The following is a 20652-nucleotide window of genomic DNA, read 5'->3' as shown; positions in this document are numbered from 1 at the left end:
CAACCCCCCGCCGTATCCGCCTACTCCGTACGCATCCGAAGGTTTCGACACGCTCGAATTTCGCTGTTGAGGCGCTGAAGGGCCCGGAAGAGCAGCGACGGATGTCGATGGGCTGACGGAGGCGATGGCGGCTGCTGCGGCCGAGGCGAACCCGCCGAGCGACGAGAAACGGTCGAGGTCTTGCTCGAGGGAGGAGAAGTCGTAGTCGACGGGGACGTGGCGGGACTGTTGAGCCGAGCGAGGAGATTGGGGTTGCGAGGACGGAGGAAGAGTTGATGAGGAGGCCAGGCGGGTGGAAGGCAAGGCCGGGTTGTGCGAGACAGCGGGCGAGACGGCGGCGCTCGAGGGGAGTGACGAGTATGGCGACGTGGTAGAAGAAGTGTCGAGACGGGCGGGAGGCATGGGAGGGAGCGGGCGTTTATGAGTCGTTGTGGTCGGAGTAGTCGAGTCGCCCGTCGGCGACCCGTACACCGTCGACGGCAAGGACGCAAAGTCGATGCCTGGTAGCATCGCAGGAGATGCCAAGGGCGAGGTGTGCTGGCTCGCGTCTGTCCGTATCCGCTGAGGAACTCCAACAGGCCTGCCCGATCCACCAGCCGACAATCCCAGCGCCGACTTGGCCAACGCGCTCGCAGGCCTGTGACCCTGTCCCGACGCCGCCCTCGAGTGTGCACGAGGTGACGAGGCAGTGGATGAAGACGGGCCCGCCTGCTGTTGCTGCTGAAAGAAGGCGAGGTCGAAGCCGGACGGCGTTCCCGGCGTCGACGAAGTCTGGCCTGCCGCCGCGGCCGCGGCCATCCTCGCCTGCGCCTCGAGGCTGGCATGGAGAGCGTAGAGGCTCGGGTCGATCGCGCCCGCGGGCGAGGCGACCTGTCCGAGGTGGTTGAGCGACGTCAGGGGACTTTGGGCGGAGGCGGCGACCGCGGGCACGAAGGGGGATTGTCCGGCGGTGAAGGACGGGTGCGAGATGGGCGTCGTCGTGCCCGAGTAGGCTGGCGCTGCGCTGTGCGCCGCAAAGAGCCAGTCGTGCGGAAGCTGGGCCGGGTACGAGGCGGAGGACGATACAGGTGTGAGGGGAGCGATAGGGGCGATAGCCTGAGGGTACGATAGCGCGCCGAGCTGCGCCGTGTACGCAGCGACTCCGTGAGAGCCCTGTGCGCCCGCGAGAGGGTACCCTGCCGCCTGCGCCGCCGCTGCCGCCGCCTGCTGAAATGCGGCCTCTGCCTGGCGCGCCGCCTCCTGGTGGGCCTGCCAGTTGGCGGCGAGCTGCTCGAGGCCGTCGGGCAGCTTTCCCGCCGGGTTCATGGCCGCAAAGTGGGCCAGCTGGGCGTTGCGCGGCGAGGTCGACGCCGAAGTGAGGGCCGTCTCAGGAGGAGCAGCGGAAGGGGATGAGGTGGAGTCGCTCACGCCGGGCGAGTTGCCCGACGAGGTGGACGCGGTCGGAGTGCCTGCCTGGGCACCCTGAAGCTGTCCCGCCCTGCCCTTGCCCGCGAGCGCGTCGAGGGCAAGACGAGGAAGCGGGTGGGAGGCGGCGGGGGACTCGCTGTCGAACGCGGCGTCGTCGAGGAAGGCGCTGAAGTCGACGTCCTGGTCCGGCACTGTCCCGCTGAAGCCCTGCATCGACAAACCCTCCTGGGCCAGCGCGTGTGCGAGCGGCGAGAGCTGGCGGGGTCGAGGTTGAGATTGTGAGCAGGCGTCGCTGGGCGGTTTGCTGCCAGGGCAACGGGTCAGCCGGGGTGTCTGCACCTGTAGAGTGCTGTCTGCTCACTGTCTGGCTCGCTCGTTGGGTGTGAGCTGCCGTTGGGTCGACTTGAAGGATGTTGCGGGGTGTTCCTTTCCGCCTCGTCGCTCGCTTGCAGCTCTACAAAGTCAAACACTGGCAATACACGCAACGCAGTGCCACTGGAACCCTCAGCATCAACCAGCGAGCGTGCCTAGCCGCGCCGCTCACTTCGCACCTTTCTCTCCGCCTCTCCTCCTCCGCCTGCTCGCTCGCTGAACTCGTGCAGCACAGCCAGCCAGCCAAAAGCTTTTCACGACGAACAACGATCCGGCAGACCCCGCAAGCGAGAGCAGATCCTCCTCCTTTGCATCTTTTCCTCCTCGAACCCGCACACATACAAGTTACAGCAGCGACTTTTTTCTGTCCCCGCCGGCGGGTGCTCGTTCTCCACGCCTTCTTGCTTCCGTCCGAGCGCGTTTGTGGGAGCCCTGCGACGAGAGCGAAATCAGGAGCCAGCGAGACGAGCGCCGGTCGGTGGAGAGCACAATCGACTGCGCTCAGACAAGGCGGAGGAGCGACGGAGCGAGATTCGCGAGCCGGGAAGGAGGCCGAGTCGCCGTCGCCGTCGTCGGCCGGTGAATCGTTGAGCGCCGACTGGTACGTCCGAGCTGGACAGCGGGCGACGAGGAGATGCGAGTTGGGATAATCTGCTGAAGATGCAAGCGAAAGGATGCTAGTGTCAAATGCGAGTGAAGGAGTCAGAAGTGGGTATCGCGGGCGATAGAATAGGTTGCCAGGGGTAGATTCATGATTCAGGGGTCGGCGTGCGATAGAGTCGAGTCGAGTCGTCGGTGGATAGGCTAGATCTACGCGTTGGACGCCTCGCCGCTCCAGCGGTCTCGTAGGCGTTCGGCGTCGGCGTCGTCGCGCCAGTCGCGGGAAGGCGAGGAGAGGTGCTGGATCGCGGCGAGGCGGGAGCGAGCGACGTCGGGCTTCGAGTGCCAGAAGCGCACGAGGTTGTCGTCCGAGCAGGTCGCGAACTGTCGAGTGAGAGACAGCGGGCAGGTCAGCATCCTGACCGCCTGAGCGGCCGACGAGAGGAGCTGTTCAGGCAGACTCACCGACTCATGCGCCCAATCCAATCCACTAACCTCCGCCTCGTGCCCCACCAGCCTAACCACCTCCTCGGGCCCTCCCTTGCCCTCCGTATCCCACACGAATACGCTCCCATCGCTCGAGCCGCTCGCGAGGAAGCGCGAGCAGGGGGATACGGCGCAACGGATGTAGAAGGATGAGTAGCGCGCGAGGGGGGTGTGGAAGGTCGTTAGAGGGGCGGAGTGGGTCAGGTTGGTTGGGTCGAGGGCGTAGATGCTGTCGGAACGCCAAGGGTCAGCCTTCGAGTCCCGATCGTGGATATGGGCCGTGGGCGACGCACCGAGAGTCGGTCGACAAAGCGCAGAGCTTCCTTCCATCAGGCGCGAGCGCCATGCTCGAGATGCCGTGCGGACGAGTCGTCTCCATGCTCGTGAGCGCCTCCTCGTTCGTCTCGTACGAGGACGGGTTGACGCGGCTGCGGTGCGAGCGGCGAAGGTCCCACACCTTGACGAGGCTGGAGCGGGACAGGTAAGCCAGGTGAACGAGACAGGAGATGCTGGAGGCAAACGCACCTGTCTGCGGAGCCGGCGGACGCGATCAGGTTGTCTTGGTGCTCGAGATAGGTCACGGCCGTCACGCTTCGAGTCGCAGAGCGCTGAGTATTGCTCTTCAGTTAGCTGTCGTCGCACAAAGCGGTGAATAGGTGAAGGCGGCCGACTCACCCCCTTGACCTTCTTCCCCGGCGCGCCATGCGCATTCCGGATCCGATTGACCATTCCGACCGCGTTCGTCCCCTCAACACCACTCTCTGCATACCCTTTCAGTCGCTTGTCCCAAACGAGGATACTCCCGTCCCTCGAGGCGGTCGAGAGGATGTCTGCGGGTGATTGGGAAGGTCAGTCTGCGCTGGCTGTGAGGTCGCGATGCGGAAGACGTACGAGGATTGTGAGGGTCCCAAGACATGCTTTTAACGGTGCCGGTGTGACCGCTGAGCACGCCAACGCAGGTCTGGGTCGCCGAGTCGACGAGCCGGACAGTGTGGTCGCCTCCTGCGATGGCCTGCGAGCAGAACTCGTTAGATTACCCTAGCGACTCGGGCGAGAGTCAGCGAGAATACTCACGAGCACCGAATCGTCCCGGCTCCATCGCACATCGAAGATCGCGCTCGCGTGCGCTTGGAAAGAATGTCGAGTCGGACCTGCTCGCTCGCGACTCAGTCAGTAACGCGTCTCCGGGGACGAAGGATCAAGGTTCTGACACACCGCCTTGCCACTGGTCGTCGTCCCCGTTCAGAAAGCTCAGAATGCCTTCTTCGTCGCCGACCGCAACAAGCTTCTTCCCGCCTGCTTTCGCAGCTGTCGTCGCAAAGGCGTCAGTTCGGCGGCTCACCTGGACGATGAAGAAGAAGAAACGCACCGTGAGAAAATGCAAGCGAGAACGGGGGCGCCCAGGTTCGGCTGGCGTGCTGCGAGGTGATCCGGGTCACGTCCGCCTCGTTGCTGGAGACAATTGTCTGCAGCCACGGTCGCATCGACACTGTACGACGGGTAGCGTCAGTACAGACCGCGGTGGAGCGATTCGCAAGTACGCACATCGTGCTCGTCCAGCCCCGAAACCCAACTCTCGCCGCCGCATCGCGTCAAAGACGCTGAACTGCTCGCCCGCCAGCGCGTATGTCGCGGGCAGCTTCGCCCTTCCGTCCAACTCCCACGCTGGCGCGAACGTCGCCAGCAGTCGCGCGTCCGCCTCGTCCTCGCTCGCCCGTCGCGACGGAGAGAGGGAGGAAACCCGTCGTCGCTTCTTCGTCCGGCGGTCCGCCTGCTCCTCCGCGTCGCTTGACCCATCCATCTCGTCGAGAAGAAGCATCTGCGCGTCCCCGTCGTCTACACGAAGCGGTGATGTCGCGCAGGTGCTCGACGACGCGCTGGCGCCTGCGGTCGGGGCATCGCTGCCGAAGAGGGCGGGAGACGCGGGCGAAGTGAGTGCGCTGGACGACGGCGAAGTCGGACGGATGAGAAAGGCGTCGGAGAGGCTGGTCTGGCGGTAGACGGAGGGTCGTTTCGGTCGCGAAGTGGAGGGAGCGTTCGTGAGGTCGGTTGCGAACCGGCTGGGCGTCTTGTTCTTGTCCGCCATGGTCGTGCAGGTCAATGTCGACGCTGTGGACGCTCTGCAGACACGTCCAGCTGGTGGCGAGGTGTGAGATGACGAGTCGAAAGGCGTGAGGACGCGAGGAGGACGCGAGGCGCGAGGAGAAGAGAGGCGGTGCAAGCGGGGCGCGTAAGAGCGTGCAGGCGACGACGGGCAGTCTGCGAAGCCTCACAGCAGCTGCAAAGGCGACGAGCGAAGCGCGAGAGCGAGAGGAAAAGCGGTTCGCGATGAGCGAGGAGGACGATGCGAATTGCAAGCGAGAAAATGCAAGGAAGTGCGGTGCGGCGAACAGTACAGTACAGCTCTACAACTAGCAAGAAGAACTCAGCCACGGATGCCGATGCGATTAAAATGCGACATCTCCATCGTGCACAACTCGCTCCGGCTCTTGAAGACGGTCGAGACGACCTTGGACCGCCCGACGGCCTGGAGGTCCTGATGCTTGAGGTTCGACGAGGTCTGCGCAGTGCGAACGTTGCGGAGGTCCCACAGCCTGGCGAATGAACAAGGAGGTCAGCCTGGATGCGCGAAGCCGCAAGATTTTTCGCTGCGCAGACTCACTTGACGCCCGTCTCGTGGTCAGGGAACGCAAAGACGGTATCGCACTGCGAGCCGCGGAGGTAGCGTCCCATGTTGGTCGGAGCAAGGGCGCCGGAGGACGTACGGTGCGGGGCGAGGTCGTAGCCGAAGGTGAGGACCGCCTTCGAGCCGGCGGGACGGCGGATGTCGTAGACCGCAAACTGGTTCGAGGGCGATCCCATACGAGCGAGGAGAAGGTGGGGATCTTGAAGACTGCGGGCAAAGCGAGGTCAGCGAGACCGTCTCCAAATTCGCCTCGAGCACGCACACTGGGTCGACGGTCATGACCGGATTGTCGAGCAGCGCTTGCCACGTCGAATGCTGGTTGTCGACGTCGTAGACGAAGACCTTCGGCACTCGCAACGTCAGCGAAGGGGCTGGCGAGGGAGTCGGGACTTGAACGCACCCGCTTGTCCTTCCCGCTGGACATGATGCGGTTCTCCTCGCCAGCGAGCGGCGCAAGGCTCGTGATCATCGACGAGTGCTCGGAGCGGATGTTGACGGCGGTGATCTCTTGCGTCGCGCGCGAGCGAGTCCAGAGGAAGATCCTGAGGAGACGCTTCTGATGAGCGATGGGAACGGCTTGACGGATCGAGCGGACTCACTTCTTGTCCTCCCCTCCTGTCACGAAGCGCAGGCGGCCGGTACCGGGCAGAGTCGTCAACGCCGTCACGCCGCCAAGCGTGTGCGGCTTCGTCGGAACCTTGGTCTCGATGAGCCTCGCGCCGAGCTGCGAGTTCGTCAACGTCAGCAAGCGGCGCGTATCGTAAAGACGGACGCAACGCACCCTGCTGTCCTGCTCGCGCTTGAAGAGCACGACCTGGCTCGGCGGCTTGACCGTCTCCCTCCCTTCCTTCGCGCCGAGGTAGCCGACGATGAGCGTGTCCTTCGAGTCTGACCAGGCAAAGTCATCGACGCGGAACGTGTCGTCCTTCGAGGTCCAGAGCTTCTCGACTGTCGAAGTGAGCGTGTGGGGCGGGCAGCTGAACTGGACGATGTCGCCGATGTGTGAGACGGCGACGAAAGAGGGACCTGTGTCGATCATGTGCCGCAGCTTGTTCGAGCGGCCGTCGAAGCCTGGGGTACGTCGGAAGTCAGCGAGAGTGCGCACGGTAGGCGAAAGCGGACGCACTATGCAGCTGTGAGTGAGACTGCGTGCGCAGCAAGATGCGACCGTCGTCGACGCCGAGACCCGTACCGAGGTCTGGCTCCTGGGCCTCCACCTGCTTCGCTTTCTCCTTCTGCACCTGCTTCGCCTTGACCTTCGCCGCCTTATCGACACGACGATCCTTCTCCTTTGCAGGCTGACGCTTGGCAGTCGCCACAGGCAAGGCAGCCTCCTCGTCATCTGTTGACCTGGCCGAGGTAGATCCGCCGCGAGCAGCGAGTTGAGCCGCGACTTCCTGCTGAACCAGTCGCCTCAGCTCGTCCGCCGACGGCGCCTGACCCGCCGCCGCTGCAGACTCTGTCACGCGCTGAATCGCTGACGTCGTCGCACGCATGCTGTCTGTCTTCTTCTTCCGCCGCTCCTGGTTCGAGCCCGAGTCGGCATCCGAACGATACTCGACCGCCGGGCGCTTGCCGAGACTCGTCTTCGAAGGCCTCGACAAAGGACGACGCTCGACTTCGGGAGAGACGGAGGTGGACGAGTCGGAGAGAACCATGACATCGCCTGGCTGTTCGGTATGAAGCGAGTGCTGCGCTGGCGCGGGTTCTTGATATAGAGGCTGAGGCTGCGGCGCTGCTGCATGCTGATGGGCGGACGAAGCGCGAGAGGTCGAAGGAGGTGGGACTGCGGCAGGTTGAGGTGCTGTCTGCGCGACTGGCGGCGCAGGGACCGGCGCAGCGACCGACGAAGGACCGGCGACTGGTTGGGCTGGCTGGGCAGGGGATTCGGGCGCTTGCAGGCGAGCCATGCCGGGATGCGGCTGGAATTGTGAGAAGGGTCGTGATGGAGCAGGTGCCGGAAGGGCGACCGGTTGTGCTGAAGGCGGAACAGGCTGGGCGCGAACGGCGGACGCGGCAGTCGTAGAGCTTGCGGAGGTGGAGTTCGCGGGTGCGATGAAAGGGTAGCGAGACGGCGAGAAGGGAGTCTGCAGAACCGGCAGCGAGAACGGCTCGCCAGGGACCTTGTGCGAGACGGTGAGCTGGTCCGAGTGGACCCAAAACTCGGTCTTCTCGGCACCGTTCACGCCCTGCGCGCGACTCTTTGGCACGATGACGAAGGTGCGGCTGAAGAGGCGGATCGTCTTCTCCGGAAATTCCTCGTAATCGCCGACGAGGTGCAGGACGATTGGAGGCGGCGAGCGGCTCTTGACCTGCAGCTCGGGAATGGAGCGGGCTGTAAAGACGGTTCGGCCGAGGTCGTGCGAGCCCGTCGGGAGGAGGCGGATGGCGTTCGTGATTGCCGTTGGCGTCGAGGCGACTTTGCCGGCGTTGACGAGCCAGCTTTTCGCGAAAGGTATTGGCGGGAAGGGGAGGCGAGCGGGCGTCTTGGCGTCGACTCGGAGGGAGAAGGTAGCGTTGGGCGTGTACATGAGCTCGAGCGAGCTCCGTGCGCTGTCGAAACGGCGGAAGTACCTGCGCAGGGAGATAGATCAGCGTCGACTGCATGGCTTGCGCACGGCGGGGAAAATGACGCACTCCTGGACGAAGCTGTTGACAATCTCGTACGTCTCCTTCGTGTCCGCACGGCTCGACAGCATGATCGGCAACGGGAAGCGCGCGAGATCCGGTTCTGGTGTAGGCGTCGCAAGCTGGTCGACCTCGTCGTCAACGTCCATCTGCTGCGGCTCGTCTTGTCGAGGTGGCGTAACAGGCTGAAGCTGTCGGAGCTCCTCGGGTTGCGCAGGTCGAGGAGGTTCGGGCGCGCGCTCGATGACTGGCTTGACATCCTCGTCCAAGCGAACAGGCTCCTCCGCACGTACGACGGAATCGGCTCGAGCAGGAGCCGCGCCCGCAGTCTCGACCTGCGCCTCCGCCACCCGGCCCTGGCTCTCCTCGTCCTGCATGAAGCTCACGACGACTGAGTCGCCTTCAATCCGGCTGCCAAGCACGATCTTTCCCTCCGCACCAAGTCTCTTGACTTGCGAGACGAGGAACGACCGCTTCTGTCGGGCGGCGTCCGGAGCGGTGAGGGCGGACGGAGGGACAGGTATGCGCAGGGATATGATGCCGTCGTCGTCGAGCGTTTCGGTGACGGTCGGCTCGGTTGATTGCGCCGGCGGAGGAGCGGCGTAGGCGGACACCTGCGTCTCGACGGGCCGAGGGACAGCTGGAGGAGGTGTTGCCGGGATTCGAAGGGGAGCCGGCTGGACCGTCATTAGGGCAGCTTCGCTGAGCACATCCGGCTTGACGTCCATCGCAACGTCGCCATCTCCGTCTGCGTCCGCAGCTCCTTCGTTCGCGTGTCCATCGCCTGATCCAGCAGCCGGTCGAGAAGCTGCGGCTTGAGCAGCCGCACCCTCTGCAACCTTCTTGGCATAGTGCGCCGCTGCTCGATCCTTTGACTTTTGCTTCTGCTTCTCCGACGGCTTGCGTTCGCGCGAAAGCTGCATGACCGTCTCGGGCGGGACGACGAAGCGTATTTTGATGGTATGCCGGGTTCGCGGGTCGTCCTTGTGGCCGAGATGTGCTTTGAACACGCTCATCCCGCCGGAAGCCGCGACCTGTGGCTCTAAGGACTTGGCGAAGGCCTCGACGTCCTCACTCGCCGCCGCGAACGCTTCCGGCGGCAGTTCGTAGGTGCAGAGATACGTGATGCGGCCTTTCTTAGCCTCGCGGTAGCCGTATCCTCGCGAGGGAAGGGCGTGTTGCTGGTAGTGAAGAGCTGGTGGTGCGATTTTGCTATAAAGAGATTGGTGAGCGAGCGGTTTTCAGTCTCGTTCGGTTTGAACTGACCTGGCGTTTTCCTTCTGAGCCCAGTCTCCGGTAGGCATTCCAATCTGCCCATCCGGTACGGCGCCGTTCTCCGTACCCTGCACCGCGGGCTCCAGCGCAGCAGGTGGAGCATTCGTAGGCGCCGGGGCCGCGGGTTGCGCCTTCTGCGGGCTCGGATCCTGCTTGAGTTGTGTCTGGCTCGGTTCTGGCGTCTCCGGAACGCGGAAGAGACCTGCGGGTGTAGATCCGCCGCCCGAGACCCGTCTCGCCTCGCGTTCGTCCGAAGTCTCCGCGAACACAATCTTCATCCCCTTGCTCGAACCGGCTTCAGCACTCGAGGCGGGTGAAAGAAGTGTCGGCTGTCGGCCGTCGAGCGCTTCGAGAGCCGAGAGAGCTTCGTGGGCCGAGGAGAAGACGATGTGGGCGAAGACGGGCGCTTGCGTGCGAAGGGAGACGCGAACGAGGTTGCCGTAAGGTGAGAACGTGGCGCGCAGATCGGTTTCTGTGACGGTGGAGGGGAGTTGAGTGACGTAGAGAGTAGAACGAGGGTTGGCGGGAACAGGGATGGGCGTGGCAGAGACAGGTTGCGAGGAAGTCGAGGTTGATGCGAGGTATCCGGTTGATGCGGCAACTCCTCCCGACCCGCTTGCACGTCCAGGTTGTGCCGCAACGACGCCATTGGCGCCTGTCGCGTACGCATTACGCCCAGGAGGAGCAGATGACCCGCCGTCTCGACCATTCGCCGGTTGAGGAGGACCTCCTGGTCTCGCGCTTCCTCCTGGCTGCGCCCAGCCGCCCACCGTAGTCTGGCCCGGTTTCCTCACTGCATTCGCACCCGTTCCCCCACCAGTCGACGGCGAAGAGGCCCATCCTCCCACAGTTCGCGGCGGTACTCCTGCCCTCTCGGCTCGAGGCGCGACCGGGACCTGCGAGAGCGGGAAGACCTGTGGCGGAGCAGTCGGTCTGCGGTTCGGCGGCGCCGTCTCACTTGGTTGCGCGTCGTCCAGCCGAGGTCGAGGAGCGGACGGTTGAGGCGCTCGATTCGGCGGGCGGAACGGCGGGGGCTTCGAGGGAAGCATCAGACACGCTTGTGAGCCCACGAAGAGCGCCTTGCCAGCCAGTCAGAGCGTGTTCAGCGAGCGGCGAGTGAGTCTTTGTGAGTTGACCTTCATCGCGACACCTTGAGCGACGACATCCTCCCGCTACACCGCTCTGCTCGCTTGTTGGACCGCTTTAGAGGCTTTCAGGCTCGTACAGGACTGCCCAAAATGGTGCGCCTTGGTCCCACGCCCGCCCGTGTCGTCGCTCGCTCACACCCCGCTCCTCGACACGCCGACAGAATCTCCACTTGAACATGGTAACGGCGGTCATCCTGATCGACAACGACTCGAACCGCGTGCTCTCGAAGTTCTACCAGCCCGCCCACCCCGACCCGAAGAACCCGAACGCGTTCAAACACCCGTTCCAGACACTCAAGGAGCAGCGGGCGTTCGAGGCGGCCATTTGGGAGAAGACGCGGAGGCAGAATGGTGCGTGAGCGCGACAGAGCTTATGGGATCTCACGCATCCGAGCGTAGGCGCAGAGGCTGACTACCGCTCGTTTCGTCCACTCGCAGGCGACATCCTCCTCTACGAAAACCAGCTCGTCCTGTACAAGCAATCGATCGACCTGACGTTCTACATCGTCGGACCCGCGGGCGAGAACGAGCTCATGCTGCAAGGCGTCCTCACCGGTTTCTACGACGCCGTCGCCATGCTCCTCCGGCATCAGGTCGAGAAGCGGTCCATCCTCGAGAACCTGGATTTGGTCGTGCTTGCGCTGGACGAGACGATTGACAACGGGTGCGTGACGTTCCCGGATGCCTCATCAGCTGCGAAGAAAGGCCGCTGGCTTAGCCTTACTGTGTGCCTGCACGGACCCGCGAAGCTCACGCTTTCATATCTGCAGCATCGTCCTCGAAACCGACCCAGTCGCCATCGCATCCCGCGTCTCCCGGCCCAAACCCGACGCAGGCGTCAACCTGGCCGACATCCAGCTCAACGAGCAGAGCATCATGCAGGTGCGTCGGATCATCCCAGACTCTTCCTGTAGTGACGCTGACGCGCCACTTTCACAGGCCTTCACCACCGTGCGAGACAAGATCGGCCAGCGGATCCTGCAGGGTTGATCGGCCGGCCTCTCCCTCCGTTCGCTCGCACTTCTCCTTTTCCAGCGCGCTTCCCGTCCGCGCGCCTTTCCAGTCCTTCGTGTCACCATCCGTTGTCGCAGTCACCCTCGGTCTCTCTCGCCTGTAATCCATACCTGCATGTCTCGCTTGCCTAACCTCGCCGCTTGCTTTCGAGAGATTCGATTCGCTTGATCTGACGAGACGATTCGGCAGTCTGCCTTCGCGCTAGCGTGTCTATCAAAGTTTACGCCGTCCTTCTTTGAGTGCACTACGCCTCGCGTTTTCTATGGAGCACCCCGACGGTCGCCTCCCCTCAGAACGGCATCCTCGTCCCCAAACCTCTCCTCTCCGCCTCCTCCACCACCAACCTCGCAATACTCACATCCATCCCACCAACTCCAACACACTTGAACAAGCTCCGTCCCTTTTCCCTCAACCTCGCTAGCTTTTCCCGTGTAGTCGAGGAGGGGGAGAGCGTCCCGTCTGCGCTAAGGAGCGAGCCGAGAGGGATGAGGGAAAAGGGAGAGATGCGCGCGTGAATAAGCTCGCCGGATTCGGAGAGGCAGGCGGAGGGGGAGTCGACGAGGATGGTGGGGATGTGAGGTGAGTCAGAGGTGGAAGAGGAGGTGAGAGGAGCGATGAGTGCGGGCGGGAACTCTTGCATCGAGGGTGTGTAGGATCCGACTGCGAGACAAGACGAGGACGGGTAAGTCGGCTGGCTTTACGGAAAGAAGGAGGTGCGACACACTGGCGTTGATATGCACGCCTGGCTTCAGGTCGTGAAGGTCGAAGACGGGGCTTTTAGAGGGTACGCAGCTGCGCGAATAAAAGGGTGAGCGAGTCGCGACAGGCGAAGGGAGACGAACTTGGGACGTACGTGCAGATAATGTCGGCCTCCTTGACCACCTCACTCGCCTTGTCGTCCGTCAGAGTGTCGATCTCGACACTCGGCGCCTCTGTCCATAGCCGCTCGACAAGGTCGGTAGCGCGCGGCGTGATCTTCCGCACGACGACAGTCGCCTTCTTGATTGACGGGAAGAGCTGGATGACCAGACCTGCGGCCCTGCGAGCGTCAGTGACCCCATAAAGGTATACTGAGAGTGCTGCGCGCACGCGCGTGGTAATAGGCTTGAGTGCCGGAACCGAAGACGACGAGATTGGTCGATGCGGGCGAGGCAAGGATCGTAGTTGCAAGAGCCGAAGCCGCTCTGTCGACACAAGGTTCAGTGGCGTTCATCCGATGAGAGACAGCTTGGACTCACGCCGTCCGTAGACCCGTCAACTCTGCCGCATTAACGACAGCCTTGGTCAATCCCGTCTCTTCGTCGAACAGAAGTGTTGTGGCTGGCAGGCCAGGCAGGGTGCAGTTCGGCTTCGGGACGGAGACGACTTTGATGGCTGTCGCTGGGCCCTGCGGAGAGTATGAGAGTGAGCGTCCTGACGGCGGAGGGCAAAAGCGAGAGACGAACGTCCGCGGTCGTTAGTCGCGAGGGCATGTAAAGGGTTTTGTGGTTTGCCGACTCGGTCGCGATGCGCTGCAACGTCTTAGACTGTCAAAATTGCCGCGAAGAAGGGCGTTGCATGTCGCAGGAGCGAGAGAAGGGGACCTCTGAGGCGAACCTGCGGGTTTTGCACGGGTGCCGGCACCTCCTTCGAGTCCTCGTTCGCATGGATGGCAGCCATAGTCTTGCCAATCACGTCGCACTGTCAGGCGAGGCGCGCAGAGCCGTGTGTGAGCGTGTACAGGCCATCCGAAGTGTCCCAGGTGGGGAGGAGGAGAGGACGAACGAGCGAGCGAGCGGAGAGCGTCGCGGTGAGCTGGGCGACGTCTGCAGCACTGACCACGAGCACAGACATTTTTGATAGCTTTGCTCAGCCGTACGAGCGCAAGGGGACCTCGCCAACCCTCGCTCGCTCGCGTCGCTCCTCGACCTGCGCACACCTCGCTCACCTCGACTGCGCTGTACAGCTTGCAACTGGACACGGGCTGACTGCTGGCTATCTCCTGATTCTGACAAGCTCACTCCCAGCGCAGGCCGCACTCGTCCCATGTCAGTCGACCCCGCTCACACCCCCGCGCCATCAACCCGCGTCGACTGGGCTTCAAACGGCCAGGAAGCGAGACTGACGAGCTCGAGCGTACTCCCAGGTCTTCATTCTTGTCCTCGATGGGCATCGGCAGCCGCGTCAACGCCGGACGCAGCCCTTCACGCCCCGCCGCCCCTCCCTCGAACACCCAGCACCCTCCCCAGCAGCAACAGATGTCGCAGCCTACTCCCGGCTCGGGGTACTCGAACGCACCGCTTCCTCGCGGATCGTCGAACGGCGCGCAGGGGACTAAGGGACAGCAGCAGACGGAGCGGTTGTACCTTTGTCTTCCGTTCGTCAAGGCTGCACTCGTCAAGGGAAACTTCAAGACTATCGTGGCGCTGCCAAAGTGTGAGTGGGTGCGGCAGAGGCCGGGGGAATCTGGCAGAACTGACGAAGGACGGTTTCGCAGATGTCGACGTGAACGAATGGGTCGCCGTCAACCGTGAGTCTCGCCGTCCTCAGCTTCTCTCTCGCCGGGACTGCCTGAGCCGCGTCAAGTATGATTTGTCGTGTCGGACAGCAAGTCTCATCAATGGCAGGGCTGACATGAGCTCACATTTGGCAGTTGTCGACCTGTTCAACAACCTCAACCTCTTCTACTCTGTCGTCACCGAGTTCTGCACCGTCGAGAACAACCCCACCATGTCGGCTGGTCCAGGGTGAGTCGCCGCGATCCCTCGTGGGGTTCGCTGCACAAGCTAACCGGCTTCGCGCGCAGCATGGACTACACCTGGATCGACGCGAGCCGGAAACGCGTCAAGCTGCCCGCGCCGCAATACATCGACTACGTCCTGACGTGGGTCGAAGGTCTCATCAAGGACGAAGCGGTCTTCCCTACGAAAGCCGGTCGCGAATTCTCGCCCAACTTCCCCTCGGTCGCGCGACACATCTACACGCAACTCTTGCGGATCTTTGCGCACCTCTACCACGCGCACTACGACGTGTACCTCCATCTCAGTATGGAGGGACACCTCAATAGCCTCTTTGCGCACTTTTTGACGTTTGGGAGGGAGTTTGATTTGCTCGAGCCGAAGGAGTGTAGGGCGCCGAAGGAGGGGTGGCCGTTCGTCATTGGCGACTTGATGGATGTGCGTGCGCGGTTCCTTCTCGGAGTGGAGATGAGCTGGCCGTCGTTCGCGGTGGCAGATCTTCTCCATGTCCCGAAGACTGCGCTGACCCTAACTTCGCCCGTCTACAGGCCTGGCGAGGGCTCGGCATCCTCGAGGCGTGAGTCAAGAGTGTGCCGGTTCCATACAAACACTCGCATCAGCTCCGGGTGAGTTTCGCCGCGACTCGTTCCCTCTTTTCCCGCTGCTCCGTTCCGCGACACCTCCACTGACCCTCGTGCTCCTTCGGTCGCAGCCTCTTGAGCATTCTCGACGTCGACGCCTGTCGATTCGCCCATCTTCGCCCTCGCACGCATGACTCTACCTCGACCCCCCTTTAACCCCTTGTGCATCCTCTCCTTGACGCATCGACGACCTCGTTCCGCTTTCTCTCTCGCTGTACCACGTTGTGACTGTACCCAGCAATGCATCGCTTCGCCGCAGACCGAGTCTGATTGGTGGATGGGTGATGACTGGCGAGAGGACCCTCGCGGTCGCCAAGTTGCGCTCGTCGTCGTTCGCTCGCTCGCCTCGTCCGCGTTCAGACTCGCTGCTGCTCTGCTAGAACATGGTGAGCAACTCATTCAAGCTACTCAACGCATGCCCGCTCACTCTCACCCGCAACTCGCACTCATCGCTCTTCCTCTGCCCCTCTCCCAGGCCGACTCGAGCTGTGGGTCTGGCTCGTCCTACAACGGCAACCTGGACCTGCGAGTGGGAGGGCTCTTTCTCATCCTCGTACGTCGCATGATCTCCAGCTTCGAACCGGACCCGCTCGGGGAGGAAGCAAGCCTGGTGACCTGGGACGAGACGAAGGGAGGACGATGAGCTCACCTCGCTGGACTCGCTCGCAGGGGACAAGCGCAATCGGGACACTCTTTCCTGTGAGTCTGCATTCCGTACAGAGACTCGTAGCGAGCCCCGGAGCTGACTTTGCCATCGTTCGCTTCGTCCCCGCTCACCCTCGCTCTTTCCCTCCCGCCTCGTCTCGCCAGATCCTCTGCCGAAGAAGCCGGCTACGGATATCCGAGCATGTCTACACAGCGTTCAAGTTTTTCGGCAGCGGAGTCATCATTGCGACGGCCTTCATCCATGTGCGTCTGTTCCCTCCCTCCCCATCTCAAGAGGGCTCGCTGACACTTGCTGCCGCAGCTCCTTGCACCTGCCTTCCAAGCCCTCGGCTCCGACTGCCTCCACGGCGCCTGGAAAGACTACGAATGGGCACCCGCCATCGCCATGATCGCCGTCTTCGGCATCTTCCTCGTCGAGCTCGTCGCAACTCGCACAGGCGCGTCGTACCTCAAGCGACGAGGACTGCGGCATCATGATCCGCATCATGTGAGAGGCAACGAGGTCGGTCATACGGGTCATGGGACGCATCCGCCGGCGGATACGACCACGACTGCGTTGGCGAGTTCCGGGACGTCGGTCACTCAGGTGGAGGGTGCGGCGGCTGCGGTGGAGGCCAACGAGGTGGATCTCGAGGCGGGAGAAGCCAAGGCCAACCAGCGGCACGACCACGGCGTCCTGGAGGAGGACGACGACCTGCACGAGAGCGCGGTCGCGCAGTGCATCGGCGTCGGCATCCTCGAAATCGGCGTAATCTTCCACTCGTTCATCATCGGCCTCACTCTCGCCGTCAGCAACAACCTCGGACCGCTCCTCGCCGTCCTCACCTTCCACCAGACCTTCGAAGGGATCGGTCTAGGGTCCAGGTTGTCGTCCCTCCCGCTTCCGCATCGCCTCAATTGGGTGCCGATCGTCGCGGCGGTTGTGTACAGCTGCACGACGCCGCTCGGTATCGCCGTCGGACTCGGCGTGCGAGAAACGTGTGTCTCGCTTCCCTCGCTCGTCTTGTCTCGCTTGACTGACGCCCCGTTCTCCCTCGCAGCTACAACCCCGACTCGGCAGCCGCGAGCATCGTCAGCGGTATTCTCGACGCTAGCAGTGCCGGTATCCTCCTCTGGGCAGGACTCGTCGAATGCCTGGCGCACGACCTTGTCTTCGACCGCAAAAGTGAGTCGGCCGCCTGCCTGGGTCCGTCGCTGAGGACGCTCGCTGACCTTGCTCGTCCTCGCTCGCAGTGGCGGAAGCGCCACCTCGCGAGGTCGCTGTTGCCGTCTTCTGGGTCTTCCTTGGAGCGGGCCTCATGGCTCTCCTCGGTCGCTGGGCTTGAGCGACATGCCTCGCCTTCCCTCGCCAGCCTGTACGAGTATCCCGCTGTGCCTTCTTCGTCCATAGATCTCCCTCCCTCTGCCATATCTCGCATATATCCCCTCCTCCCTCTCCCTCTTCCCCCTCGAGTTGGACAAAAAGCCTTGTAGACTTAGACTTGTATACCCGGACTAGTACTCTGCATCGCATCCGCATTACGCAGAACAGCCTCGTTCCGCTCGTCGAGGTCCAACTTCCTGCTCGCTCAACTCTCTCTTTCGCTCGACGCACGCCCACTCGTCGCTTGTGCGCTCGCTGCGACAGGCGCGCTCTGACGCTTGCTTCGGTCTCCGTGTGCTCGTGTCGCGCTCCGGCATGAGCGTCGACCCGCGTCTCCTGATGAACGCGGATGGTGGGGAGGTAGGGAGCGTGGATCAGCATCGCCTGCGCTCTCGGCGACGGGGTCGAACAAGGCGCCGACTCGCAGGACCCGTACGTCTCGCGTCTCGGACGAATATATCGACCAGGAGGCGTTGAACGAGTTCATCGAGTCAGGCAACGCGCCTGCAGACCTTCGTGCGCTCCGCGCTACGCCGCCGCCGAAGCGCGACGCCGAGGGTAACCTCATCTACTCGTCAAGCGAGGCAGGCAGTCCGACCTCGCATCGTCAGTCTTCTCCGGCGACGACGGCGGCGAACGGTGCCCAGGTTGGGTTTGCGGGCTCGGACGACGAGGACCAGGAGGATGTCGACATGGCAGGAACGAGTGGACAAGCTGCCGTCGAGCAGGCTTATCCTTTCGCAGGGGCGGCGCCGGACGGGCAGAGCGGTTTCGCCGGGAGCGGAAGTGAAGACGAGATGGAGGTCGACGTGGCGGACCGGCACACCCAGGTTCGGTACGGCTTTGCGGGAGACAGCGACGACGAGCCGGACACCATGCAGGCCGAGCAACAGCCGCCTCTCGCAGCAGCAGCAGCAGCAGCAGCAGCAGCAGCAGCAGCACCGCCAGGTCCAGTGGCAGGCGGCTTTGCGGGAGACGGCGAAGACGAGGAAGACCACGACGCCGGCTACTTTCCCGCCCTCACGCCCTTCCCTCCGTCCTTCTCTCGCGAACCGACTTCGCAACCTGCACCGTCGACACAGAAGGGCGGCTTCGCCGGCTCTTCCGACGACGAAGATGCCGGCGATGACAGCGGCTACATCGAGCAGAGCCGAGATGATGCCGCCCATCGCGCAGGCCCAGACGCCATGCCTGTGGACGCGGCCGCGTTGCGCTCGAACTCGATCGATCAGCAAGGCTTCGCCGGCAACGACGTCGACGAGAAGCCGACTGCAAGCGTACAGGGAGCGCCCGTCGAACGACAAGCTGGAGGTTTTGCCGGTGAATCCGACGACGATGACGAGCCGGGCGGACTTGCGCATGACGGGGAGGCCCGTGGGCAGGGCTTTGCTGGCGATTCCGACGAAGGCGAGCAGCGGGCCGCGGAGGAGTCGCAAGTAGGGGGTTTCGCAGGCGACTCGGGGGAGGAAGAGGACGTGAAGCCGATGCTGCAGGAGCCTGTTGAGCAGCCAGCGCCGACGGGAGCGGAGCCATCGGCAGCCTCACCGGCGGTTCCGTCAGCAGGTGCCGTAGGCGGATTCGCCGGAAGCGACGAGGAAGAGGAAGAACCGCCGCCGCCCGCGACAGCTGCTCCGACTGAGACTCAGTCACAGCCAGTCGCTGCCGCACCGGTGCAACAAGCTGCAGAAGCGCCTCCGACGCCCGCCGGCAACAGCGCCGCACTTCTCGCGCCCATCCGCACCGGGGCCGCTCCTCCCCGACCCGTCGCGGCTGTCGCTCTTTCGTCCTCGAGAAGCCCATCGCCTGCGAAGGGTCCGATCGTGTCCGAGCAGATGTCGCCGCCGCCCGTGCCGCGTGGACCGAAGGTCCCTCACAAGCGACCTTCGCGTGACGAAGACTTCCCAACGGTCGGCACCAGCAGCAAACCGCCTACGGCGAAGAAGGTGAAGTCGAGCGACGGTGGTCGTGCGTCGTCAGAAGGCTCGGCCGATCTGCGAGCGAAGAAGATGGACGGCAAGAAGAAGGCTTCGGCCGAGTCGCCTGACGACGAGCGTCCGGCCAAGAAGAAGAAGAAGAAGCGCCGTGTCGTCGACGATGACGAGGAGGAGGACCAGCAGCCAGGCTCGAAGGCGCCGCTCACGCAGGCGCAGCAGATCGCGCGAATGAAGATCCGCAAGGTCGGCCCTTCCGTCCCGAAGGCTTCGCCTCAGGCCGCATCACCAGTCGACCAGCAACGCCAGTCGCCGTCAGTCTCGGCAGACTCGTCTTCGCTGACCGGCAGCAGCAGCGCACAGGCGAAACAGGCCAAGAAGGCGCAGGATCCGTTCAACTACGGTGTGGCGCAAGTGCGGTCCACAAATGGCTTCGTTGCCATCAACCGCGACAAGTTGAGCATGAGGAAGCTCGGTCAGAAGCTTCGAGCCGCCTACAATGTCACCCTTCCGCCGCAACTCGTGGGAGACGACGATCAGATCCGGTTCATGTGGTCGGTCGGCTCTTCTCATGGCGACCCTCTCCATGGCGCCGACGACTTCGACGACATTCTGCACAACGGAGGCCGCCTTCTGGAGGTCTTCATCACGCAGCCGCCAGACGAGTCTCAAGCTGGCGTCGACAAGCGAGCGAAGCGGCACGGCGACGAGTACCTCGCTTTGCAGCTCGTCTTGTCGAGCTTCCAGAACGTCAAGCAAGCCGACGCTCCGCGCGACTCGGTCGCCGCCTGCTTCGTCCACGTCTCGGAACTGCCTGAACTTGGTCGCTTCCCCGGCAAGTACGCCGGCATGGACCGCCTGCGCGACCATCCCGGGACCGTCTTCTTCGTCTACGGCATGGACGAACAATCCCGACGTCGTGCTATGCGGCAGATCTGGCGACCCCGTGCGTCCGCTTTCGCGCTCTCCAGCTTGAGTATGCTGACCAGGTCTCTCACAGTTCTCGCTGTTACGTTCACGCCTTCTGCTCTCACCCGCGACGCCCAGCGCATCTGCGGCATCGTCGAGCAAGTCAGCGAACGTGTCAACCAGGAGCTCGCCTCACGCGACGCCTTTCCTTGGGTGCCTCTCCAGTACTTCCTCCCTGGAGGAGCGTTCGGCGTCTCTGTCGACGCCGGAGGGAAATGTCTATCGCCTCGCCTCGACGAAGGTCTCGACCGGCGCACCGCCAAGCTCGCGCTCCATTCGCTCCTCATGATGGACCAGCTCCGGATCGCCAGCGTTGTGGCAACCGCCGAGCCCGCTTCCGCTTCGTCCATCTTCCCTCGAACGTCCGACCGCGCGCCGTACAACCCGACAGTCTGGAAGCAAGTCGCCGAATTCTACCCGCCGGAGAAGTGCGACCTCGACCTCGCACAGCTCCAGAAGCTCGTCTGCTTCTGGCGCTCCAAGTACTCACAGTTGTGCGTGGGCTTCCTTACGGCCCCAGAGCGCTCTTCGCTGACGACCATCTCATGCAGCCGAAACTGGGTCATCGTAGCAACTCCCGACGAGCTGAAGACTTGCGCTCCGCTTCCTGGCGTGAGTCCTCCTTCTTTTGCGGTCACCTTCGCGCGCGCTGACGCATACGAGGCGCCAGATCACGCTCGTCGACGTTGCGCAAGCGGAGAAGCTCTCCCGCTGACCGTTCACAAGCCCTCCCTAAATCCTCGACACTC

At 63.3% G+C, this 20652-nt stretch overlaps 8 protein-coding genes across 8 annotated transcripts in view; 4 read left to right on the top strand and 4 right to left on the bottom strand.

The window, feature by feature from the left end:
- RHTO_02482 (transcription factor ScGATA-6) overlaps positions 1–1620 on the bottom strand; it is a gene marked incomplete at both ends in the record, with an annotated part of 4576 nt that extends 2956 nt beyond the window's left edge. The window contains one exon of the mRNA XM_016416157.1: positions 25–1620. Within this exon, the coding sequence (XP_016271985.1) occupies positions 25–1620 (1596 nt within the window). The remainder of the gene's footprint in view (positions 1–24) is intronic.
- A 969-nt stretch (positions 1621–2589) lies between these two features.
- RHTO_02481 (cell division cycle protein cdt2) lies at positions 2590–4951 on the bottom strand (the record flags this gene model as incomplete). The annotated part of the gene is made up of 10 exons (XM_016416156.1): positions 2590–2763; positions 2845–3094; positions 3159–3332; positions 3391–3473; positions 3541–3695; positions 3757–3877; positions 3940–4016; positions 4081–4173; positions 4235–4354; positions 4411–4951. 10 exons carry the CDS (start codon positions 4949–4951, stop codon positions 2590–2592), a joined length of 1788 nt encoding a protein of 595 aa, XP_016271984.1.
- Positions 4952–5290: 339 nt separating this feature from the next.
- On the bottom strand, positions 5291–10503 carry RHTO_02480 (nucleotide binding protein; the record flags this gene model as incomplete). The annotated part of the gene is made up of 9 exons (XM_016416155.1): positions 5291–5459; positions 5528–5758; positions 5814–5893; positions 5952–6093; positions 6151–6275; positions 6333–6622; positions 6678–8125; positions 8189–9391; positions 9446–10503. 9 exons carry the CDS (start codon positions 10501–10503, stop codon positions 5291–5293), a joined length of 4746 nt encoding a protein of 1581 aa, XP_016271983.1.
- A 189-nt stretch (positions 10504–10692) lies between these two features.
- RHTO_02479 (coatomer protein complex, subunit zeta) lies at positions 10693–11592 on the top strand (the record flags this gene model as incomplete). The annotated part of the gene is made up of 5 exons (XM_016416154.1): positions 10693–10695; positions 10764–10953; positions 11041–11266; positions 11373–11484; positions 11542–11592. The coding sequence occupies 5 exons, from the start codon at positions 10693–10695 to the stop codon at positions 11590–11592; spliced, it is 582 nt and encodes a 193-aa protein (XP_016271982.1).
- A 313-nt stretch (positions 11593–11905) lies between these two features.
- RHTO_02478 (ornithine cyclodeaminase) lies at positions 11906–13449 on the bottom strand (the record flags this gene model as incomplete). The annotated part of the gene is made up of 8 exons (XM_016416153.1): positions 11906–12276; positions 12341–12408; positions 12470–12647; positions 12706–12800; positions 12855–13003; positions 13062–13127; positions 13213–13296; positions 13381–13449. 8 exons carry the CDS (start codon positions 13447–13449, stop codon positions 11906–11908), a joined length of 1080 nt encoding a protein of 359 aa, XP_016271981.1.
- A 192-nt stretch (positions 13450–13641) lies between these two features.
- RHTO_02477 (Mob1/phocein family protein) lies at positions 13642–14914 on the top strand (the record flags this gene model as incomplete). The annotated part of the gene is made up of 6 exons (XM_016416152.1): positions 13642–13643; positions 13742–14031; positions 14093–14125; positions 14249–14342; positions 14402–14771; positions 14882–14914. Coding segments are annotated over 6 exons (822 nt in total).
- A 443-nt stretch (positions 14915–15357) lies between these two features.
- RHTO_02476 (zip-like iron-zinc transporter) lies at positions 15358–16965 on the top strand (the record flags this gene model as incomplete). The annotated part of the gene is made up of 7 exons (XM_016416151.1): positions 15358–15360; positions 15450–15527; positions 15644–15673; positions 15785–15883; positions 15942–16618; positions 16681–16805; positions 16874–16965. 7 exons carry the CDS (start codon positions 15358–15360, stop codon positions 16963–16965), a joined length of 1104 nt encoding a protein of 367 aa, XP_016271979.1.
- Positions 16966–17318: 353 nt separating this feature from the next.
- RHTO_02475 (uncharacterized protein) lies at positions 17319–20618 on the top strand (the record flags this gene model as incomplete). The annotated part of the gene is made up of 5 exons (XM_016416150.1): positions 17319–17363; positions 17471–19880; positions 19935–20397; positions 20455–20515; positions 20574–20618. 5 exons carry the CDS (start codon positions 17319–17321, stop codon positions 20616–20618), a joined length of 3024 nt encoding a protein of 1007 aa, XP_016271978.1.
- Positions 20619–20652: the final 34 nt, after the last annotated feature.

The sequence above is a fragment of the Rhodotorula toruloides genome (assembly GCF_000320785.1).
Source record: "Rhodotorula toruloides NP11 unplaced genomic scaffold Scaffold18, whole genome shotgun sequence".
Taxonomy (NCBI): Eukaryota; Fungi; Basidiomycota; class Microbotryomycetes; order Sporidiobolales; family Sporidiobolaceae; genus Rhodotorula; species Rhodotorula toruloides.
This window is presented reverse-complemented; position numbering and strand designations above follow the sequence as displayed.